General features: G+C 51.1%; 1 protein-coding gene across 1 annotated transcript; it reads right to left on the reverse strand.

Moving 5' to 3' along the window:
* Positions 1–15337: 15337 nt before the first annotated feature.
* Positions 15338–21820, reverse strand: PI16 (peptidase inhibitor 16). The gene is given in 6 exon segments (XM_054087915.1): positions 15338–15523; positions 15526–16500; positions 16966–17054; positions 18095–18204; positions 18829–19047; positions 21422–21820. Coding segments are annotated over 6 exon segments (1635 nt in total). The 5' UTR covers positions 21575–21820; the 3' UTR covers positions 15338–15434.
* Positions 21821–23232: the final 1412 nt, after the last annotated feature.

Below are 23232 nucleotides of genomic sequence, written 5' to 3' on the forward strand. Positions count from 1 at the left end.
AGATGCAGGTGTTGCTGTCTGGATGGCCATTTGTGGTCTTGGATTGGAGAAGGGCAGAAAGACAGATAAAAGTCATGGAGCTCGTGAGGTCCTTTGCAGGCACAAGGCATTACTGTAGAGAACCCAAAAGCTTTGCAGTGGTTCCTGGGCACGTCCTCCCTTCCTCCAGCTGGGGCTGAGTGCCCCCATCCAGCCCCACAGCAGGACTGATGCAGATAGATAAATGAGGGGTGGGCTTTTCCGGCCATCCCAGGCTGGTTGAGCTGGTGTTGTCTGGCCTGACGGGTCCCTCCCTTGGCTCAGCCCTCTCCTCCGCCGCTTGCACAGCCTCCTCCTGTGCTCGGAGGGACGGGGACAGACCAGCACGCTGCGCTATGCGCAGGTACCAGCAGCTGCCCACATTGTCGCCCTGCTCGAGAGCCTAAAAGGCTTTGTTGCCGGCCAGCCTGGACCCTTCACAAGCCTCGGCCACGAGGTTCCATTTCTGCAGTAGATGGGAGTGAGCAAGAAAACCTCCAATTGCTCCTCCCTGGGCCTCCTTGCTGCAGGTGCCGTTGGGATAAAGGTTGTAGAGGACATACTGCTGCCTAGCCACTGTGCCCAAGGCTTCCTTGCCTGCTCCAGGTTCCTCTCCCCCTCCCCGTGGGTGTTATTTACACCGTTTCCTGCCCAGGGAAGTTCAGAAGTTTGACGTTACGGGGTTGGTTTCCGCTCTCCTGCCTGGCTTGCATCAGGAGCTCTCGCAGAGCCCGAGCGCCGGCAGTGACCGGGCAGGAGCCTGCCCGGGCAGGTGCATCACGGAGGTGCCAGCCAGGTCCAGAGAAGGAAGCGTGACCCCCCATCAGGCCGGCCAACTCCAGCCCAACCAGCCTGGAAGGGCTGCAAAACCCAACCCCGCGTCCGTCTCTCCGCATCGGTCTTGCTGGAGCCCTGGTGGGAGGAAGGGAGGACGTGCCCGGGCATCGCTGTGGAGCTTTTGGGTTCCTGCCGAATCGACGCCCTCCCTTCTCCCTCCCTCTCCCCCCACAATCCTTCCCTTCTCCCTCCCATCCCGCAGCAAACAAAATGGCTGATGCATGGCCATTTTGTTTTCCGTCTGGAAACGCTGGGACTTGGCTCTTTTTTGGAGGCTGCGACCATGTTCGAGCCCAACTCTCCCGTCTCTACGTGGCACCGGCTGGAGCGAGAGAGAGAGAGAGAAAAAAAAAAAGGAAAAAAAAAAATAAAAGGACCTTTTGGAACGAGACCAAAGTCAGAGAGTGGGTAGTTTTGGCGAATGTTGAGCGCTGAAAATGCCTGGAATTGCCAAACTGAGCTTTTGTATTAATAGCGTAAGGGTACTCGGGGCACGCGGAGTGGCGGGGCTGCTCGGTATAGCCGAACAGAAAGGTTTGTTGGCTATATTCAATAAAACAGCCCTCCTTTCTTCTGCGTTTATAAAGTACCAGAGAGCACTGTTGTCTAATTTGTTTTTGGACGAGCGGATGGTTTTACACATCAGCTTGGTATGATTAGAGCCGGTCATTGCTGGACAGTAGCATTTTAACCTGTTGTGTGTCCTCTTGTTTTTGCTGAAGATGAGATCTGACCTTTCCACTGATCTGGCACTGCCTGGATTTACCTGACGTGACCCGGAGGATTATTTTTTAGGGAATTTTTGTTGTTTATTGCCTTCTTGCCTTGAAAGTTTTCGTCTTGGGAATACAAAAATCTTAATTTAAATATTCAAAGAGATAGCTGGTTTTGGCTTCTGAAGCCCTCGCTTTTCTCATGAGGATGGAGCCGTACTGCGATAAGAAGCTGTTTACTGCACCAGAGTGTGTATCCCACACACGTTAAGGTGCCATACACAACAGAGACGCCATCAACAGAAAACATGCCTTGAAAGTTTAAGGGAACTTGGTGGCATTACCGTACAATTTTGCGCAGAATCATGGCAAAAATACCAGAATATGCGCCAAATAAAAGCACCTTTTTTTTTTTCCTTTCTTTTTTTTTTTTTTTTTTGAGTGATTCTGCCTTTCCTTCAGTAGCCGGGATGTCTTGGAGTTAGTAGCCACGTCTCTGTTCACGGATGCTCGGAGGAACAGATCTCTGTCCGGTGGCATGGGGGGATTGGGCTTGGATAAGGCATCGGTGTTGGGGTGATCGTCCTGCCTTTCCTTGAGGGGCTGCCTGGACATCTGGAGAGAAGCAGACACTTTCAAATGGAGCTGAGAAGGAGAACAGAAAGAGGTGAATTCGCTTTTCTTGCCCGGAAAGGTATTTGCCTCAATATCTGGCTAGATTGCTTACAAATGGACAATGTAGAGAATTGCACTGACGAAGGTGGTCCCGGAGCCGGGGCTGTGTGTGTGGGTGCTGAGCGGGCGGTTTGCATTGCAAAAGAAATGTTTTGGTGGTCCAAATCTACATTAAGGTTGGACATCACCTGCACACCTTTTGAGCCGAACATCAAGAAGGAAAACAGTATTATCGGAAGAATTTTATAAAGTATTATAGGGATGGGTGTTCTCTCTTTGGATTTTCAAGTTAACCTACAGAATTGAGTATGGAGCAGGTAAAAATAAACAAGAAAGATATTTTTTTTCTCTTATATCTCTCGATTTTTAGTATTTTTGAGAAAGAACTCCATGAAATATCAATAGTGCCTGTTTCACGACAAAAAAATCAGGGATTTTTATTTTCCTTTGGGAGAGTGTAAATTATATGCTAATTTACAAGGAAAATACGTAAACATTTAGAAAAAGCTTTACCTTTATGGCCACCTTTAACAAGATTTATGAAGTGTTAATAAAAGATAAATCACGTAACGAGCAGGTTACAGATGCCGGTGATAGAGATAACAATTCCAGATTCAGGAATCCAGATGTTTATAAACAACTGACAGGACACGAGACAACCCGTAGCAGATGAGCAGCTATTTATTAAGGTACCTGCTAATCGTTTAACAATAAACGCTACGACAACGTCGATTTGAAATGCTATCTACGTCATTAAAAAAGCATGGAGGAAAATCAGTGCTGAGAGATTCGGGCTGTTGCAGGAATGATTTATAAATATTTTTGCTTCAATTTCCCTTTCCCTGTCCCCGGCAATTTTGATTAACTCTTTCAAAGTACGACATTTTACTATTGGATCAGGAATTGGGTCTCCAGGAGGATGGTTCTCCTTGCTTTTCCGACAGGTTCTGCTGGAGTTTGAGATGTTAACAGCTACTTGTCTTTGTGGCTAGCTTGGCAAATGGAATTTTTTTGCTTTCCAGCGGCACAGGGTGTGTTCAAGATGTTTTTTTGGGGCCGTCCGCTGTGTTTTCGGCGAGCGGCTGCCGGCTGGTAGAGTCGCGTGGCTCTGAACGGCGCAGTGCATGGATGGCACGCCTCAACGGCACTAGGGACCTACCGAAAACCTTCCCCATCTCTTATGGGTTTTGTTTATTTTGTGGGTTTTCTTATGTTTTCGGTCCTTTTGCTGTTTTTCTCCACCCCAGCCACGCGACGAGTACGTGAAGCCACCATCAGCATCCCCATGGGCAAAGCTAAGGAAACAAAATGGCTGCCGGTCAGCCATTTTGTGCCAAAGCAGCCTTTGTGTTGGTCAGGGCCAATCCTGCCCCTGCCCTTCACAAGACTCAAAACCCTCTCTGGGATGCAGGGCCTTGATTTCCCACTGAGAAGCCCTGCTTGTCCCCCAGCACGTTTTGGCACAGACGCGTGGGACTGGCTATACAAAGGCTGAAAGCAATGTCTGCGTTTAAAGGAGCGACTTTGTTGTTTTATGGTTTCCTCCTCCCCCCTCCTCCAGTCCTTTCAGTGCTCCTTAATAAACCAGATCGGCTTCTCAAAGCTCAGAAGCCTTTCCAGCCACTCTCCGAGGCGGGCTCCGTGCTTCTCTGTTTTAAAGGCAGAGACTTGGCCTCTAAGAGCATCTTTGGTCTGTAGGGCCTTTGAAATTTGGGGGGCATCAGCTTGGGTTGTCTGCTGGGCATCTGATCGGCTTAGTAATCAAATTGGCATTGATTATTGAGTCTGGCTTTTCACGGCATCGTGGTCATCATGAACTGCCCTGAGCCTCCTAACTGAATCACAGAATCATAGAATTGAATCATAGAGTCATAGAATCGAATCATAGAATAGTTTGGGTTGGAAGGGACCTTAAAGATCATCTATTTCCAACCACTGCCATGGGCAGGGACACCTCCCACTGGATCAGGCTGCCCAAGGCCCATCCAACCTGGCCTTGAACACCTCCAGGATGCGGCAGCCACAACTTTCCTGGACAACCTCTTCCAGTGTCTCACCACTCTCATTGTGAAGAAATTCTTCCTTATGTCCAGTCTAAATTCGCTCCTCTCCAGTTTATACCCATTGCCCCTCATCCTATCCCCACAAGGCTTTGTGAACAGCCCCTCTCCAGCTTTCCTGTAGCCCCTTCAGGTACCAGAAGGTCACTACAAGATCTCCTTGGAGCCTTCTCTTCTCCAGACTGAACAACCCCAACTCTCTCAGCCTGTCCTCGGATGGGAGGTGTTCCAGCCCTGAACTGAAGAACAGTTGTAGATCACTCCTTCCAAAAAATGCATCTGAATGCTGGACTGGAAATGCCAGACTTTTTGCCAGCCTGGAGGATCTTCCTGTGAAGAAACATATTAATGCTGTATCAGCCAATTTCTCTCAGCCTTTCAAGCACCGCTAGACAGCAGGACTGTGCATGGGGACCTTCCTACAGCCTCTTGCAGAGACTGATGGAGCTCGTTCACAACAATCTAGTTTTGAAGGACTCATATGAATCTCAAAAGGAAACGTCTTTCCCAAAGAGGTCCCATTTTTACCAGTCAAGTATCCAGAAACCTTCCAAAACTGAGCTTAAATGACTTAGAAGGCAGTGGGAGACTTTGGTGTATAAGCTCTTGACTCCTACAGACCCTGTTGGCTGTTTTATCCAGAATTTTCATAGCTCCATCACATTCAGGTGCTTGTAAACCTGATCCTGCAGCAGCGATACGTAGAATGGAAAGCTTTGTGTCTGGAAAGCAGGGCAGAGCTGGAATGCAGCTCACTTTGGTGATTGCCAGGGGATTTTTGGCAAGAAACTCAGTAGATATAGAATTTGCACAGATCTTGTGGCTGCACAGATATATGATTAATTCATAATGCCTCTTCGTGAAACCCCAGCGGGGCTTTACTTTGAGCTGTTATCCACTCTGTGTGTGATGGTCTCTCTCGCAGGATCTATGGTTCTCCCGCAGATATCGCAACACAACATCACTTTTCCCCTCTTTGTCAAAGAGGGAGAGGTGGATATCATCTTGTCCTAACCCGGTTAGGCTGGCTCAGGTGAAGAGTGGGACTTCCCAACGTGGCTATGGATGTACTGCATGAACTTTGGCAAATTTGGTGACCTCTCTGCATCTCTTTCTTTCCCCATCTTTCGTCTTGGTGGGTTCAACCCTGAGCCATGCAGGACAGGGTCTTTTCTGACGTTTGTAGAGCACCTGGCACAAACTAGTGTGACAGTGATACTGACGGTAAAGGGTGGCCATAGTAATCCTTACCAGGCAGAGTGTTTCTAAATCCTCCTGTTTGACTCCTTTCTTCGCAGATCCTGGCAAGAACAGGATTGCAGAGTCAGCAGCTGGATATTCCCAAAACCTATACTCATTAAGACAATTATTATAATTAAACCTCCTGTTTTCAGGATTACTTCTAGAAGTCAGAAGGGATTTTTTTATTTGCTCTCCACGCATAATTAGATCTATGTGAACTAGAAGTTATTTAGTGCAATTTCCCACCCACAGTTTGAGTTTGGCCCAAACGCCTTTTCTCTGCAATGGTATCAAGAGTGAACTTTTAAATACTTGGACTATATATCTTGCTTATATGCTTAAAATAATATAAGCCACTAGACTGGGCATCAGGAAAAATTGTTCCTCCAGGTCAGTTGCCAAGAATCTCTTTGGAGAATATGAGCATCCTCCGCTATATGCATCACTCCATGTGACCATCCGGGACACGCACCTCCATAGTCCTCTACGCCTGCAGCAACCACCACCTCACTTGCTACCACGATCCCTTCTGGTTGATGCCTGTGGCACTAGCTTAATTTTTGGGAAGCTGAAATCCTTTATTCTAAACAAATACATCTCTCTCTGAGGAGGCAGAGTGGCCTGTGACAGACTGGGTGGACCTTTGAGCCCTCAGTGAAGCTCTGGCTGGTGAGATGCTAAGGAGAGATGTGCAACCTCTGTGCATCACTTGCTATGCCAATAAACCAGGAAGAAGAATATTTCCCATCGGAAGGTTGTTTGGGATGCAAGCTACTCGGCACTGTGGATGGACTGGGTAATTAAACATTATAGGAATCAGTCCTGCAAACTGATTTTTTTAATGTTGTTTATACCCTGTCACACTGGGAGAGTCCTGAGCCAGGTGGCTTGGCACTGGTCAAGGGAAATAAAGAATATTACCTGGACTGTGTTGAACGCCAGTGAGAAGGACTTCTGGACAGCTCTGCAAAGGAACAGGGGCACTTTCCAAGCTTCTCTGCAAAGATATATCCTAAAATCCCACCTCAAGGATCCCAGCTGCAGTAGTTCACCAAACCTTTGGGAATCCCAGTTATTTAGGCTGTTGCCTGTCAGATGTGGAAGCCCAGAGCATTAGGCAGCCTTTGTCCCTTTGGGGACTTTTGCTTTAGCCCCTGTCGCGCCCACCACAACACTCCACAGATGGTTGGGAAGGTGAGGGACCTCTTTGGCTGACCTGTCATGGGAAGACCCCCTTTGAGTCTCTGGTGTGCTGCACATGCTCCTCCTGAGCTACTGGTGGTTCCCTTTTCGTTACGACTATGCTTTAATCTTCCAGGGGAATTCTTTCCCATTGCAAAAGAGCCTCACACGTTTCTTTCAAACTACCAACTTAATACCTTGCATCTGTATTTGGGTGTACAGAGAATGAAAAAGTCTCAGAAGGTGAGCCAAGGGCTTGGGGGGAAGCCGGTCTGTCTCAGATCCATGCTAATATTGCCGGGATGTGCTATAGCATTAAAGGGACACCGAGCCTGCATGTTGCTCTCATTTGTTTAGGAAATGAGATCTGCCTTGATGTACTCGATACCATTACATTTGCAGCTTAAAAGCTTCCTTGTACTCAGTTATTTCTAATCTGCTCGATTCCCTAGAGTGCAAGGCAGCTAAATTGATGGACTCTCTTATCTGGGCTGGCAGGTTTGTTCTACATATGCTGTGTGCTCAAGAGTTGAGGTCAACCTTATTGGCATTATTGTAGTTTCAGGAAAGCTGTGCTATCTGCATGTCTGGCCCTGGGTTCAAAGGAGAGGGCTGCTGCTCCCCTTGGGTACATAAAGTTTGCAGCCAACGTGACTGTCAAGGATAAAGTATAGTCCAAGTGAAAGCAAAGGAGCTCCAGGACAAGGTGGGGTATGAGACCCCTTTCCCTAACATCATGAAGTCTGATAAATTCTCATGCATTTCTCTTCACAGGAGCCACAGAGCAGCTGATGATGCCTGAATAAGGACCATCTCATTGCCTTAGACTGCCGTGGTCTCAAGCTGTCCTTGAGGCTGAGGTAGTAGATTGAATAGTTGTGGAGTCTGATCCTCCCTTTGAGCTAACTATACAATCTACTGTCTTTCCTAAGGAGACAGTCAGGTCCTCAGTTCTCATCACCTACTTCTTCTCCAAGCATGGAGGCAGGTGGGGCAAGCAATGCAAAGCTGGTGATACGGCCGTCAACCAGGCGAGACCTCTGTACTGCTCTGTGGAGGTGAGGTAGTAGGTTGTATAGTTTGGTGGGAGGGATTTTATCCCATTTCAGGTGATAACTATACAGTCTATTGCCTTCCTTAAAGAGCGGCAAAACCACAGGAGAACTGGCTCAGCCACAGAGCTCCTGCAGCATCCCACCTTTCTGTTCAGGATCCCAAAACACGGCAGAGCATTGTTGAACAACTCAGTGGGCCTTCCCTTACAGCATCCAGGACTGCCTTCTTCCAGGGACTACTCCGTGCCTCACACGAGCACGGAGCCACTTACAGAAAATCTCTCTCTCTGTTTACTGGGTGCAAGAGAAACAATGAAATAAATTGGTGCGTCAGCTCCTGGTATTCTGTTCTATGGTTTTTTTCTTTGCAGGAGATGGGCTCAAGTTGTAAAGAGTTTAAGTGTGGGTTTTTTTCTGTCTATCCTCAAGTGACAGAATCCTTTAGATTGGAAAAGACCTTTAAGATCATCAAGCCTGACCGCAAACCTCGTGCTGCCAACTCCACCACTAAACCACGTTTCTAAGTCTGGAGAAGAGTGGGTATTTTAGTGCAAAGAGGACAGATCTGAGGTTGTGATCTAAGTTACTCGCACCCAGTTCTGGAGTTTGGGTTAAGAACTACATCCAAGAGGAAGTTTTGCCTGTGGACTCAAAGCCCTGGGAGCTGATCAGATTTGGGTGGTTAGCCCCTGCTCAGGAAGTGCATTCCATTTTGGACAAGTTCCCACCTCTCCCATGGTATAGAGGGTGGTTCTTTCTAATTTGATAATCCATGTGAACATAACTCACTTATATGCAAACCCTGGTGAGGAGATTAGGGCTCCTGTGGATTTATGTAGAATAAGCAATTATTATGTAGAATAACAATTCAGACTACCCTGTCTCCTCTCTAGGACAGGGTGTAAGAGATGTGAGCCAAAGGGACAAGTCCTCATCCTTCTGGGTTCTCCCAGGTAGGCAGCACTGTAGACGCATGAGAAGCTCTGGCACTTGACAAGGGGCAGGGAAACATTATTTCTTCTCTTTCTTGGGAGCAGAAGGGACTACCCCTCTGCCGTATTCCAAAGTAAGTAGGATCAAGACTATGAGTGGAGCTGTAACACAATCAGGGCTGCATCAGCTCTTCAAGAGTGAACGACATCTCAGGCCATTATCACTTCCATCTCACTGTCAGGGAAACGCGTGAGATCTGAGACGTTGGGGAGTGAGGGCAAGCAGAGGACACCTTCTCAGATGTATTGCAAAAAGGAACTGTAGCCCTCAAATTTCACCCTGAATAAACTCAGGTGGGGACCCAGACCTCACTGCTTGGGCCATAGGACTCCCCAGAACGAAGTAACTTGTTTAAGGCTCCTCTGCTTCTTCGGATGGGGCGTTGCTGCAACAAGGCTGGGATGTGACTTCCTCAGGCTGGGCAACAGCTGGTGGGTGGGGATGCCACAGCATCTCACAGCGAAGGAATGCAGTCCTCGCTCCATAAATCTGGCTCTTCAGCAGTCCTGGCGTCTTGCTGTGCAAAAATACAGCTTGGTCCTCCTAGATGCATTATTATCTTCTAGCTGCTTGCAAAGAGGCAGGGCTCCTACACGCAAATTGTTTGGAAGGTACCAAAATAGCACCACGAGCATGGGAAGAGGGCGGCATAGCCACTTCGTATTTAACCGGTATTCCCTAGAAAAGAACTAATCCTGTGTGTCCCAATGGATTCAGTTCAGTTCCCCCTCCGTTGCATTGATGTTAATGCAGAGAAACTCAAGCAGTGAAACTGTGTGAGCTGGAAGCCATCAATAAAACATTGCTGGAGATACTCTCTTGTGAGAATAAACTTGTTTTGACTTTTGAAAAATTGTCTTTTTACTGTCTTGAAGTGACCTTGGCTGGTGAATTGGGAGCTTTAGAGGGGTGACCAGCATTCCTGTGTGTCACTGACCAAGTGCTCTGATGAAAATCCTGAGCATGACAGGGAAGACACAGCCAGGACACAATGAGGATATGGAGCAGATCAGGTTGGCCGAGCAGCCGAGACTATTCATTTTGGCTGTCAGTGGGTGCTTTCCTGGGCCAGCCTGAGTCTTGCTATGAAACCCTAAGCTGTTCCCTCACCCTCAGTCAGCTCAAGGGCTGCAGGCTGGGCTTCTCTCTGCCTTGGACAGTCATAGAATCATAGAATAGTTTGGGTTGGAAGGGACCTTCATGGTCATCTAGTTCCAACCCCTCTGCCATGGGCAGGGACACCTCCCACTGGCTCAGGCTGCCCAAAGCCCATCCAACCTGGCCTGGAACCCCTCCAGGGATGGGGCAGCCACAGCTTCCCTGGGCAACCTGGGCCAGTGCCTCTCCGCTCTCATGGTGAATAAATTCTTCCTTATGTCCAGCCTAACCCTGCCCCTCTCCAGTTTATACCCATTGCCCCAGTCCTAGACTTCCAGGCACTACTAACCCATCCTCTTGTCTCTGATCAAACACAGCTGAGGCTCAGAAGGCAGCTGAGACAATATTTGCTTTCTCTAATGCGTCCTGGAGTATGGAAGAAGGCAAACTCTGCCCAGCAAGAAGGTCAGCAGGCTGTCCAAGTTTGTAAAGATGGATATTGGGGACATCCAGCTAGCTCGCTGGCCAGGATGCGCAGGCACATCTCAGTGTGGCAGCCACGCCATCGCTGGCCACTGTGGCAATGAGGGGCAGGTGCCTTCTTTTAGCAAAAAGCAGCCAAGAAGCAAGAGGAAAAAGGTGGGTCCCCCAATATGGGGGATACTGAGCAGCTGAGTGGACCTACCAGCATCACAGCCCCAGCTGCAAATCGCCCAGGGATGGTGAACACGCTTGCTCCAATCCTTCTGACTCACTGCATTCAGAGGAGCTTCAGGAGCTGAAACCAAGCAACGTCCTCACGCTCAGCCTGCAGCAGGCACGTCCTTCTCTCTGCTGAGAAACGGGTCCCAGAGATGAGAACCAAGCAGGTGGGGTTGATGCAGTTTTGTGCTTTTAACTGACTGCAGGTGATGGTTAAATGCCTCCTCCTCCCACCGCATATGGCCATGGGGCAGTTAGGACCTAGTGACATTGTGGGGTTTTTTTGTTGTTAGGGTCTTGGCTGCTTTTTCCCCCCTTGGAGACACCCTGACATCAGAGCATCCTTTTATGCCAACCCCAGAAATGGAGTGGAAAAGCCACACGAGTCTGCTTTGAATGTTTTGTGCCCTCCCCTACGTACCACGCCTGCTCCTGCAATGCGATCACCTTCTCTCCTTCCCTAAACCCTCCTAGTTTAGGATTAAACCAAACCACTGCACGTGCCTGTGCTGGCAGGGCTCAGCCTCGCAGTCCTGAGGTGCACGGGGAAAAGGAAAAGGGGTTTTCCTTCTGGTTTTGAATTTTCGGTTATAAGGATCTCTATAAATAGGTCCTTGCACAACTGCATGACTCCACAAGTCAAAACCTTAAGGAAACAAAACTTAACATTTTTTTTGCAACGATCACTAGCCTCAAAATTATGATATATTTAAATTCTGGACTTATTTCGACAGGTTTCTGCTAATGGTGGTGATCAGCAGCACCAGTGCTTCCATCTCCAGCACTGCAAAAAATCAAGGGTTGACCAAACGCCCTGATTTTGCTGGAAGAAGAAAGATTTTATTTATTTTGTCTTTTATTAGTGTTTCTAGGGAATTATTGCTATGTTCTCCTTCACTCAGATGGAAAAACGGTCACGGTCCTGAAAGGCTCTCCCAGCTCCATCCCTGCCTGAACCCTCGCCCCTTACAACAGCAGAACAGCAGCTGCTCTGGCTCTGTTTCCATCATCTCTCTATATTCCAAGGCTTTTTTTTTCCCCCCGAAAGCAGCTCAGCAGCAGGAGCTCAGCCTGAAACGAGAGAGCGCAGCAGCCACGGCACCTGGGCAGGAGGTTATTTTTAATCTGTTTCTTAACTACATCTGATGCTCGGGATTAAATAAAGCATGAAACTCTCTGTAGGGTTCTGCGTAGTGAGTTCAGAGCTGCCCAGTTCTCTGCAGTGTCTCACCCACTGCCATCTGCCGGTCACCCTTTAGCTGGGCCAGCACTGACCGTGACCTAAAAAAACCCCGCTGGCAGCTGGTTTCCTGCAAAAGAGTTGGTGCTGCTGGCCTCCAGCCACAGGATTTCAAGGAGAAAGGAAACACAGAGCTGCAAGGAGCCTTGCCGGGCAAAGCAGGGGCAGAAGGATGGGGAAAAGCAAAGGTCTCACCGCAGCATCGCTCCTACCCTGCGAGGTTATGCCTCACAAAGCCCTTTCCCCACGGGCTGCTCGCTGCTGGGGGACTTCTGCAGGGAAAATGCTGCAGAAAAACAGGATCTGGACACGCACACTTGCATTGAACTTCTTTCTTTGCTGCAAAGATGAAAAAGCATGAGTTTAGGGGCAGGAAGGGGCTGGCTATTAGACCTCTTGAAACAGAGAACCAGAAGCTCTCCAGGCTCAGTTTTGGTCTCTTTATGCTCTGAGCTCTCTTCTTCTTGCTTTCCTTGCCCAAAAACTCCTGGTGGGGACACAGTTTTGCTTTGCGCTCAGCTGGGCGCTTAGGGAATATTCATCCTCCATCATCCTCCATCTCCTCTCTCAGCTGCTTTCACACAGGCTTAAAAACGTTAAGTTGCAACCTTGCAAAAACCCGCGCGGAGATGCTTTTGGAAAGCCAAAAGGCCCTTCAGCGCCCTCAGGAACTGCTTTGTCTTTCAGCGATTCTACCTTGGCACGCAACCAAGAGCCTTTTAGAGTTCTAACAAGCAAGCCCACAGCCTCCAGGTTCTCCAGCGAGACACTGCACGCCCCACAAGAGAATTTCACAACAGGATTTATTCAGTGCACGCTCTGAGGATGCACAGGACACAGCATCATGGGGGAGGATGCCAATAATGGTCTTCAAGTCATTCTCCACCTCATTGTCTTTAAGAACTCAAAGGATACAACGACCAGAGAAGGGGTTGTATCTCCTAGTCCCTTCCATAGGTCTTCAAAGCTTATCACGTGTTTAATGCACTGGGAATCCTCAGGTGAAGGGAGCAGAGACACGGGGGAATAAAACACAGCATCCCAGACAAGGAAAGTGGTCCTTCAACAAGTCCTGGAACCACTGGTAACCTCTAACATCATTCACTTGGCTCTCTCGAGCTCAAATTTCACCTGCACACGTCATGACTTGTTTCTCCTGGACCACGTTCCACCACGCACAAAATATATGTGAACCGGGATCCGTATCTAAATTCAAATACACTTAAGTTATGCAAAGAAGGAAGGAGCCATGCAGAGGAAAGCTCTATGGAGGACTCGGCAACTCCTCTTTAGCGCTGAAGGTTTTTCTTCTGTGCACGCACACAAGTGAAGGCACAGGCGTAAAATAAAGTTCTGGCAGTGGTCTAACTGTGGGATGGGTACATGCAGTAGAGAGCAGAAGAGAGGAAGGAGGTCAGGGCTGTAGAAGTGTGAGGAGGAAAAGGGCGTACGTAGGGGTAGTACTGGCCATAGCTCTACCAGAATCAGGAGGAAATGGAAATCCTCTCTTATGGTGAAAGGAAAAACCCCATTCTGGTATTGGATGAGAAGGGAAGAGATGAAACTTCTCCAAACCTGAGACAGACAGACACAACAGGAGGGGAAAAGAGCGTTTTTGTTGGAAACTCATCCTGACAAACATCAAACCCAACCAGCGTGTCTAATTTACAGAAAAACACCCAAACCAACGACCATGTCTCACTGCCACTCAGGTTTCCAAGTCATTCTGCTTTCCCTGGGGACACGGTGTGGCAGGGCCTGCCAGCCACACTGGTGGGTGGGAGAGCTCATCACTTCCAGTTTGGAAACAGACCAAAAGTCCAGGCTGGCTGGGAAGAAAGGAGAAGCGTCCAAGGTCACCAGCATTATGGTAGACACCCTCCTGCCCTTGGATCTTCTCAGGGAGGGTATCAAGTTCCCACGGGACTGCCAGCTGCCCTTGGCTCATCAGGGCTGGAGCAGATAAGGCAGCGTAAGAAGAGAGCGTGTCAACCGAAATTGTCCGTGGTGTGTCCCAAGCCTACCAGGGTTGTGGAGCAACCAATGCTGAAGAAAGCCTTGGTGCAGGGACAGCTGAGAAAGGCAACTCAAAGCAGAAAGCCCACCAGAATGATACTGGGTAGGAGGAAGAACGAAAGCCCCAAGCAGGTACCAGGGGCTCCAGCTGTGGGCTGATGCATGCTGGTCTGGTCTGAGTTTGTCTCCAGTTCTTCAGCATCCAGGGCACCTGCTGGCAGAAGAGATGAAAACATGGAGTTGGAGGGGAAGATCTGGACAAAAAAAGGAACTCCCAGTCATGCAAGTTCATTGGTGATGTGCGCCAAGACACTGTGGGGCAACGGTGCACGGATCCAAAGAAGGTGTGACACAGCTGGTGGGTTAGTGAGGAGCAAGCTATCAACAAAACCATGCTTCACAAAGCAGTCGTCCAACCAGCCGCTTTCAGTGTTAGGGGAAAGAGTGAGGAAAAACGTTGGCGTCACATACAAGAAGAGGATCCAAAGGACCAGTCCGATACTGGTTCCTCCCAAGCGCTCTCCATGCTGCTTGGGGATCACTGAGTGTCCATGCCAGGACAGACTCCATGATTACCTTACCTGAGAGGGAGGTCTGGAAAGCGGGGCTCTGCCCTTTTTTTTCTTTGGCAGATGATGTTAAGCGCAAGAAGGTGGGTTCTTCGGGGCTGAAGACCCCTGACTTTGAGGGGGTTATGAGCTCAGCTTTATTGAAAACTAACTTGATATCTGGAGCAACGTGGCTGAGGGATGGAGGGGGACTGGAAGAGGCTGATGCCTCTTTCCCATCCTCTTTATTTGTTTCTGGGACTGATTTGGGGCTAAAGGCTGTGCCCATGCTTTCTAACAAGGTTGGATCCTCTGTAGGTGAGGGGCTAATGGGCTCTCCAGTGTCTACCTCTGCTTCTGCAGATCCTTTATAATCCAGGTCTAACATGGGCTCAAAAGAAACCATTAGGCCAGTTGCCTCAGTAGGATTGGTTCTTTCTCTTTCAGTAGGTTCTGGCTTAGTGGTTGTGGCAGGCTTTGGTTGGGTCTTTGCTGTCGTGACAGGGGCTGGTGTTGTGGTGGTGAGTTTTGGCTTTGCTGGTGTTGTAGTAGCAGGTGTTGGCTTGGCCATAGTGGTGACAGTGGTGGGTTTTGGTGTGGTGGGTGTTGGCTTGGCCGTCATGGTGGTGGTTGTGGTGGGTTTTGTTGTGGTAGGTGTTGGTTTGGCCATGGTGGTGGTTGTGGTGGGTTTTGGTGTGGTAGGTGTTGGCTTGGCCATGGTGGTCGTTGTGGTGGGTGTTGGCTTGGCGGTGGTGGTCATTGTGGTGGGTTTTGTTGTGGTAGGTGTTGGCTTGGCCGTGGTGGTCGTTGTGGTGGGTGTTGGCTTGGCTGTGGTGGTCATTGTGGTGGGTTTTGTTGTGGTAGGTGTTGGCTTGGCCGTGGTGGTCGTTGTGGTCGGTTTTGTTGTGGTAGGTGTTGTCTTGGCCATGGTGGTGGTTGTGGTGGGTTTTGGTGTGGTGGGTGTTGGCTTGGCCATTGTGGTGGGTTTTGGCGTGGTGGGTGTTGGCTTGGCCGTGGTGGTGGTTGTGGTGGGTTTTGGTGTGGTGGGTGTTGGCTTAGTGGTAGCGGTTGTGTTTGGTTTTGGTGTGGTGGGTGGCATGGTGGGCTTTGGCTTGGCAGTAGTGGTGGTGAGTGCTGGCATGGTGGGTTTTGGCTTGGCCATGGTGGTGCTGGCTACTGGTGTTGTGGGTTTTGGCTTGGTTGGAGTTCTTGTTGGGAGCGTGGTGACAGGTTTTGTCTTGGCTGGTGTTGTAATGGGTGCTAATGTTGCAGGTTTGGGTTTGGCTGTGGTTGGGAACACGGCCGTGGGTGGTGGCTTGGCTGCAGTTGGGAGCATGGTTATGGATTTTGGCTCGGCCGTGGTTGTGGTTGGGAGTGTGGTTGTGGCTTTTGGCTTGGTTGTGGCTGGGAGTGTGGTTGTTGCGGGTGGTTTGGGTGTGGCTGGAAGTCTTGGCTTGGCCGTGGTGGGCACTGGTGTTGAGGGCTCTGGTTTGGCCGTGGTGGGCACTGGTGTTGAGGGCTCTGGTTTGGCCGTGGTGGGCACTGGTGTTGTGGGCTCTGGTTTGGCCGTGGTGGGCACTGGTGTTGAGGGCTCTGGTTTGGCCGTGGTGGGCACTGGTGTTGAGGGCTCTGGTTTGGCCGTGGTGGGCACTGGTGTTGTGGGCTCTGGTTTGGCCGTGGTGGGCACTGGTGTTGAGGGCTCTGGTTTGGCCGTGGTGGGCACTGGTGTTGAGGGCTCTGGTCTGGCCGTGGTGGGCACTGGTGTTGAGGGCTCTGGTCTGGCCGTGGTGGGCACTGGTGTTGAGGGCTCTGGTCTGGCCGTGGTGGGCACTGGTGTTGAGGGCTCTGGTCTGGCCGTGGTGGGCACTGGTGTTGAGGGCTCTGGTCTGGCCGTGGTGGGCACTGGTGTTGTGGGTTCTGGTTTGGCCGTGGTGGGCACTGGTGTTGAGGGCTCTGGTTTGGCCGTGGTGGGCACTGGTGTTGAGGGTTCTGGTTTGGCCGTGGTGGGCACTGGTGTTGTGGGCTCTGGTTTGGCTGTGGGTTTTGGCGTGGCTGTGGCTGGGGTGGAAGGGCTTGCCTTTGTTGTCACAGAGGCTGGAGTGGTCTCCTCTACAGTGGGTTCTGGTAAGAGATGAAAAGTGCCACGGGTTAGGGCTGGGGTCAGCTGAGGGGTCCCTTTGGGTACCTCAACGGAACCCCTGCACCGAGCAGGGCCAGCAGGAACCAGCAGTGGGGTGAAGCAGCAGCTGATCCCTCTCAGATCACTCTAGGACATCCCATGCTCTGGTGTTCCCAAACTGGAGACATCTCATCGCCCTCAACCAACCTCCGGCCCCTCAAGGGTCATCCTCACAGGGAAAAAATTGTGGCTGAGAGGATGCGAGGTCCTTGTCCGATCCTTCTCATGCTGAGGCAGCTGATCCATCTTAGGGGCTGCCATCACACCTGGTGTCTCATGATCCAGCCCTGGAACGGCTTGTCCAGGGCTTCCTGAGACCTCCAGGGAAGTTCAGAGCTTGGACCCTAACCCAGGGGTCTGAGTCCCAACGTTCTGTCAAGGGACACGCGACGCTTTGCTTCACTCACCGCACAAAGAGTTGACACAGACTCTACCCTCAGGACACTGTGAACATGAAGGTCCTTCCTTGTACGGCTTTCGGCCTTTCATGTTGCCCCTGGGAGCAGAAGACACCAAGAAAAAGCAAGCATGAGGAGAGGGGGAAGCACCCACCCCAAAGAGGGGTCCTGATTCCGTGGGAACATCCCAGCCATGCAAAACTCAGGATTAATGTCAAAAGCAGGTCTTGGTCTCCTGCCACAGACTGTTGGTGCCTCAACTCTCAAGAGCCTGGCCCCAGGGCTCCTAAAACCCACGGAGACAGCTCCATGGGCCAGATCCTTCACCACCACTTAGAATAGAGTGGTCAATGGGCATTTGGACAGATGATTTTGTCTCCTTTCTACTCAAGACCCCTAAGAAGGTCGTCGGCTGCAGGTGACTGTGCCTGTTGGTCTCACCAGCTTCAATCAAGTGGTCCCCAAGGTGAGTCCCAGGGCTTCACAAGTGGCCGCTCACCCCTCCTCCCGTGTCCAACCCTGGTGCAAGCAGGTTTCTCCACCCCAGGCGACGGCAGGGAAGAGCAAGGCAGAGAGCAGGGAGCTGCTGTTTGTACCCTCAGCTACTGCGGCATCGGCCTTGGGCAGCTCTCAGGGGAGCTCTCTCCTCAGGTCTGTGCCGGGAGCTGGACCAGATCTCAGGAGCCACAATCATGGGCAAAGATCACCAGACAACCCTTCCTTCCTTTGTGGCCAACCCAAGATAACAGAGGCCATTCTTGGAGTTGCTTTTCATAGAATCATAGAATGGTTTGAGCTGGAAGGGACCTTAAAGATCATCTAATTCCAACCCACCCCTGCCATGGGCAGGGACACCTCCCGCTGGCTCAGGGGCTCCAAGGCCCATCCAACCTGGCCCTGAACCCCTCCAGGAATGGGGAAGCCACAACTTCCCTGGGCAACCTCTTCCAGTGCCTCCCCACCCTCATCGTGAAGCATTTCCTCCTTACGTCCAGTCTAAATCTACCCCTCTCCACTTTATAGCCTTTCATTTCTGAACAAGGCCAAATCCTGCTCTGCTCTTAGGACTGAAGGAAGGACATTTCCAGCACAGGAATCCCATCAAGGTGCACCAACCCACACGAGACGTGACACTTACGGGGGATAATAGTTGCAAACAAGCAGGTACATGCCCTCTGTTTCGATTCCGTCGATCTTCTCACAAAACTTCGCCCCACAGCCGATCTGATGTGTGCTTGCCCAGACAACCTAAGGCAAGACCAGGGGGGAAGCTGAGGTGACTGGGGGAAGGTGGACACCCTGTTAGCAACCTGTTGCCTGGCCTCGAAGGCTGCTCCTCCTCAGTGTGTGCTCCAGATCCCACATCCCAACGTGGTTTTAGCAGTCAGGATCCTGCCCCTTGCTCCTGCCCGGACCACCTTCCCAACCCAGGACTGCAGCCCACGTATCCAAGTGGTTTGCTACCATATAGACTACTCAGGTAGAGCATCACCATCTCTGATTTCATATTGGAACCATCCTTCCATCCATCCATCCATCCGTCCATCCATCCATCCATCCATCCATCCTCATGTTTACTACCACTGTCACTGTTCCTCCTCACTCCCACCAAGCTGTGAAGAATCACCGAGACTTCATATCTCTGCCTAAGCCAAGCTGGCATCCAGCTCTGCCATAAAGTGTTGCAGACCTTGCTTAAAAGAGGTCTTCTCCAAGAAGTCTGGTCATGACTGGCACCATGCCCAGGACCCCCTGTATCATTCTGATCCCTACATGTTTCTTCATCCCTTTGCAAAGACTCTGGGAGGACCTATGGCTCTGATAGATCTCCTTTCCTGACAACCCCATCGCTCTGCCCCACCACCTTGGTACCTGGGTGTAGTGGCCACACATCTGCCCGGGGACACACGTGGAAGTTGTCAGGTTGTAGTATTTCTCCTCCCCATTCCAGTCTTCCACGGCAAATTCCAGGTCCAGGGTCGGGGCCATAGCAAAGAGGTTTTCCCCGCGTCGTCCCCTCTCCTTGTTGTGGTCCCAGATGCACTTCTCTGCGTAGGCTTGAGCGAAGGCCTCCAGCTCTGTGTCCCAGCTCTGAAAGGAGCTTGGTGTCACCGTACAGACAAGGACACGGGGCTCTCCGACGCACACGAGGACACGTACCAAGGACCCCTGACCTCTCTGACCACAATATCCCCATCCATGAATAAAATTCAGAGTCCTCGAAGGAGGGGAGCTCCACAGTCAGTCCCAGCAGGAACCAAACCTTCACGTAGAGGTCAACGAGAAGGTCAGTGCAGCAGCACGACTCTGGCAGCCTTGCCCAAAGTGTATCTAACATCATCGCGGAGCACCCTCAGCTTCAGCACGGAGACATTGTGAAATCTGATGGAGGAAGGAGACTCACCCTGAGTCCCACAGGAGAGGGCTTGGGGACATCCCTCTTTGACCAGGGTGGGAATGGGAGGAGAGCAGGACATATCTCTCCTAGCAACTGCACAGAGCCTGGGAGCACACGCTCCTGGGAAACATCAGGTTGCCTGGATCCGAGGAGCAGCTGCCTGCCAGGAGCCTCCTCTGGAGCAGCAGTGGCCCCACCACCAGCTGAGCCACCAGCCCGCGGTTCCCCTCCCGTGTGATACGCAGGAGAAATTTTCTTGTCAGGAGGCACAGCGAACCCCACACCACAGCTGTTTGGACCGGTTTTGCACCATTTGATGGAGACGGCAGCTCCGCAGTGAGCTGGAAGACAGCCCGGCAAATCGCAGGTCCTAAGGGGGACCTTCGCGGATGGAGCCAAGGGCCGGTTCCAAAGAGGGGCAGAACACGGCCCCGGCGTGGGACACGTCACCATCGGGGTGCTGAGGGGGTGTGGATGGGCCCTGTGGGGGGAAAGGAACACCAAAACATCCGGATGGGGACACGAAACATCGGTTGATCTCCCACCGTGGCCAAGCTGAGCGCGGTGGCTGCAAACCCAGTTTGGCGCACACCCCTCTCCCCCTCTGGCACGGAGCTGGGCTCCATAAACAGGGAGTCGCACCTGCAGGATTTGCCTCGTTAAAAAGGAAAAGTAGCTTTAGGTGACGGATCCTCCCCATTGCCCAATGATTTCCACAGCAACCGTCTCCGTGTCCCAAACAGAAGCGTGGGGTGACCTCAGCCGGGCTCGGTGCCACAGCGGCAGGTGAGCTCGGAGGCAAAGGCAGCCCAAGCAAACGTCCCTGGAGGGAGGTGAGGTCAGGTTTCTCATGGAAAACCTCTACCAAGAAATCGTGCAGGGCTGCTGGGAGCTAAACACTCGCAGCGCTTCCCAAAATCCAGCTTCTGTCTCCAGGCTGGGAGAGGGTCTTGTGTTTGAGCAGACGCAAAGCGACAGACGGGAGCATCTCGCAGCACGCCGCCTGCGACCAAAGCTTCAGCCGCGAGCTGCAGTCACTGCTTCAGAATCACCACTGACTTAAGGACCTTAAGAAATTGTTTTCCTCAAGTATTTCTCCAAGATTTTGGCTCCAAAGCCCTCATTCTGCGTATTCTCCATGCTTTGCTTTGGTGAACGTCCACGGAATCAGGGTTCTGTTCCCTTTCGAATCTGGAGGCACCGGTCACACCCCTACACCTCCACACAGCTTTTTGCTTCATTTACTCACTATTTTCCAGCCCGCAGAGGTTTAATTCAGCCTGGGAAGCTTTAGGGACAGGCAGAGAGTTCTCCTCCAAGTGACCAAAAGAGCAAAGGGCTCCAACTGTCTGTGAGAAACAGTTGCCTTCCTCCTCCTCCTCCCGTGTTGGAAGCAGAGGAAAATCACATGTGGTGCAAGATCAAAGGGGACAGCCAAAATGTAATCACATCAAGGGTCTGAACAAGTCAAAAAGCAGCACCAGCTCAAGAGTTCGTTTTTTGCAGCCACTGCAGCCACGTGTGGTGGTGGACACCTGACTCAGTTTCCCCAAGAGAAATGGGGGATCTCTCACCTCCAAGCTGACCGTGGCTAAATTGTGGTGGGGATTAAGACCACGATGAAAAGCCTAAACATCTAAATGCCCTGGTGGTCGTGTTTGAAGTTGATATTCCCTCTGATAAGTAAAAGTCCTTTTACCTGCAAAGGCAAATACAACGCCCCAAGGAAGCAGGATTCCCCTCCAATTGCCTATGGCAACGTTTCACCTGCCTTTCCTCTCCATCACCAGGACCTCCAGTGGGGGTGAGCTGCTCTGCTCTCTACGGAGCATCACAGCATCCAGATCCCACTTGGGAACTTCCACAAACAATCACAGACAAGTCAATAGGTGAAAGGAAACATCTCTTTAGGAGCAATTCAGAGAACCTCCATCCCTACCAGGCTGTCACCTGGTAGACGAACCGCTCTGCCTCCCGTAAAGAAAACACCGATCCTGCTTAGCGTTAAGACCGAGGCTTGCACCACACAACCACCCTCTGACATTCCCCTGCCACAAAGCCACTTACCATCTTCAGCATATCCATGGCAGGAGGAGAGACCTGGGAGCGGTATTTATTGTGCCCATCCAAGATGATCTTCTTCTCCTCATCGCTGAGGGACCAACTCAGCTCCAGCGCTGTGAGCAACAGGAGAGCAGGAGGGAGACCTGAGCTCAGCATCGCGCAGCCAGCTTCTGCTCTTAGTAGCCCACGGCTCTGGCAGTCAGATTTAAAGCACCTCCCAAAGGCAAAAAGGAACACCCAACAGCTCGAAGATTGGGGAGGAAATGTATTTCTTTATTAGAGCAGAGTTTCGGAGCCACGAGGTACACACCCATCTCAGATATCGGCCTTGATGGAGAAGCAGCAGCACGGCTGGTGCCAATGAGCGTGCAAGGTCCACTCCCCGAGACAGACCCTGTGCCTGACTCGTAATCCCTGGATTGGCAATTTTCATCCACTTCTCTGCCGCTCCAAACCTCAGCCCTCAGTTATGGGTCCTCTCCTCTACCCCTCATCCCTTTTCTTCTAAACTATAATAATAATAATCCCTAAGCAACCGGCAAAGCCCTGTTTTATAGAAGGGTCCTCCCCTGTCCCTGGAACGCAGCTGCATCCAGAAATGAAGGCAACACAATGCAACCGCTGAGAACAATTTGCAGCGTAGGAACTCCCCAGTCGGGAGTCGGAGGAACGGCTGTGTTGGGGGGAAAAGCAGCCGAGGAGCAGCCCGAGGCTCCCCCAACCCCTGGGATGAGGAGGGGTAAGCAGGGGCTCAATGCCTCTGCCCTGCACCCCCAGGAGAAGGGTGAGCAGGAGAGGAAGAATGGGATGTAGAGCTGAAAGTGCCCCAGAAAGGGGAGGCGAGGGTCTGTAATTGCCTTCGGGGCTGCCTGGAAGCGCTGGAATGGCTGCAGGGCCAGGCTGTGCTCCAGCTCTCGCTTGGAGAGCTCGACATCAGGGGTCTCAGTTGCCCCAGCACAGAGGCTGCTCTGGCACAGACCCGGCAGCCTCTTCATCCCCATCTGCGATTGTACAACCGCCCCAGCTCTGCTCCAGGTGCTGCTGCCTTTGGGGAGTGCAGGCTACTAGAAAGGCTCAGCAGGTGGCCACCTCTGGCTAGCAGAGCCAAATGAATAACAGGCTGGCAGCTCTGCCGCCTCATCTCTCTTCCCCAACCTCCAGCCAATGCTTTGCCATTTCCCCTTTGGCTTTGGACCACGCTGATCCCCTCTCTTGCCACAACAGCCCTCCTCCTGCCCCACTAAGTCTCTCGACCTCCGCTTTGGTCACGCGTTGGAACAGGCTGCTCAGCGAAGTGCTGCGCTCCTCTCCCAAGTGCCAAAGGATGGGAAGGGAGGAAATGGCCTCAAGTTGCACCAGGGCAGATTTAGACTCGATGTTAGGAAAAATTTCTTTACTGACAGAGCGGTGAAGCCCTGGCAGAGGCTGCCCGGGGCGGTGGGGGAGTCTCCATCCCTGGAGGACTTCAAAAAGCGTGTGGCCGTGGCACCTGGGGACATGGTTTAGCCAGCACGGTGGGGTTGGGCTGACGGTTGGATTGAGTGGGTTTAGAGGTATTTTCCAACCTTAATGATTCTATAGTTATATAATTACCTTCTCCTTCATTAGGTCCAGGATCTGCCAGTTCTCAATAGCCCAAATAAATCAAGAAAGGGGAAAAGGTGCATTAACACTTGCATTTAATTTCAAAAAGTAAAAACATTTTTATTCTCCTTACATACAAATCTCATTTATTTACACACTTTACAGGCTTTTCCCAAGTATTTACAAAGTTCGCAATATATTAAATTATGACCATCCATAAAATTCTGCAT

Source organism: Cuculus canorus, chromosome 24 (assembly GCF_017976375.1).
Source record: "Cuculus canorus isolate bCucCan1 chromosome 24, bCucCan1.pri, whole genome shotgun sequence".
NCBI classification, from domain to species: Eukaryota; Metazoa; Chordata; class Aves; order Cuculiformes; family Cuculidae; genus Cuculus; species Cuculus canorus.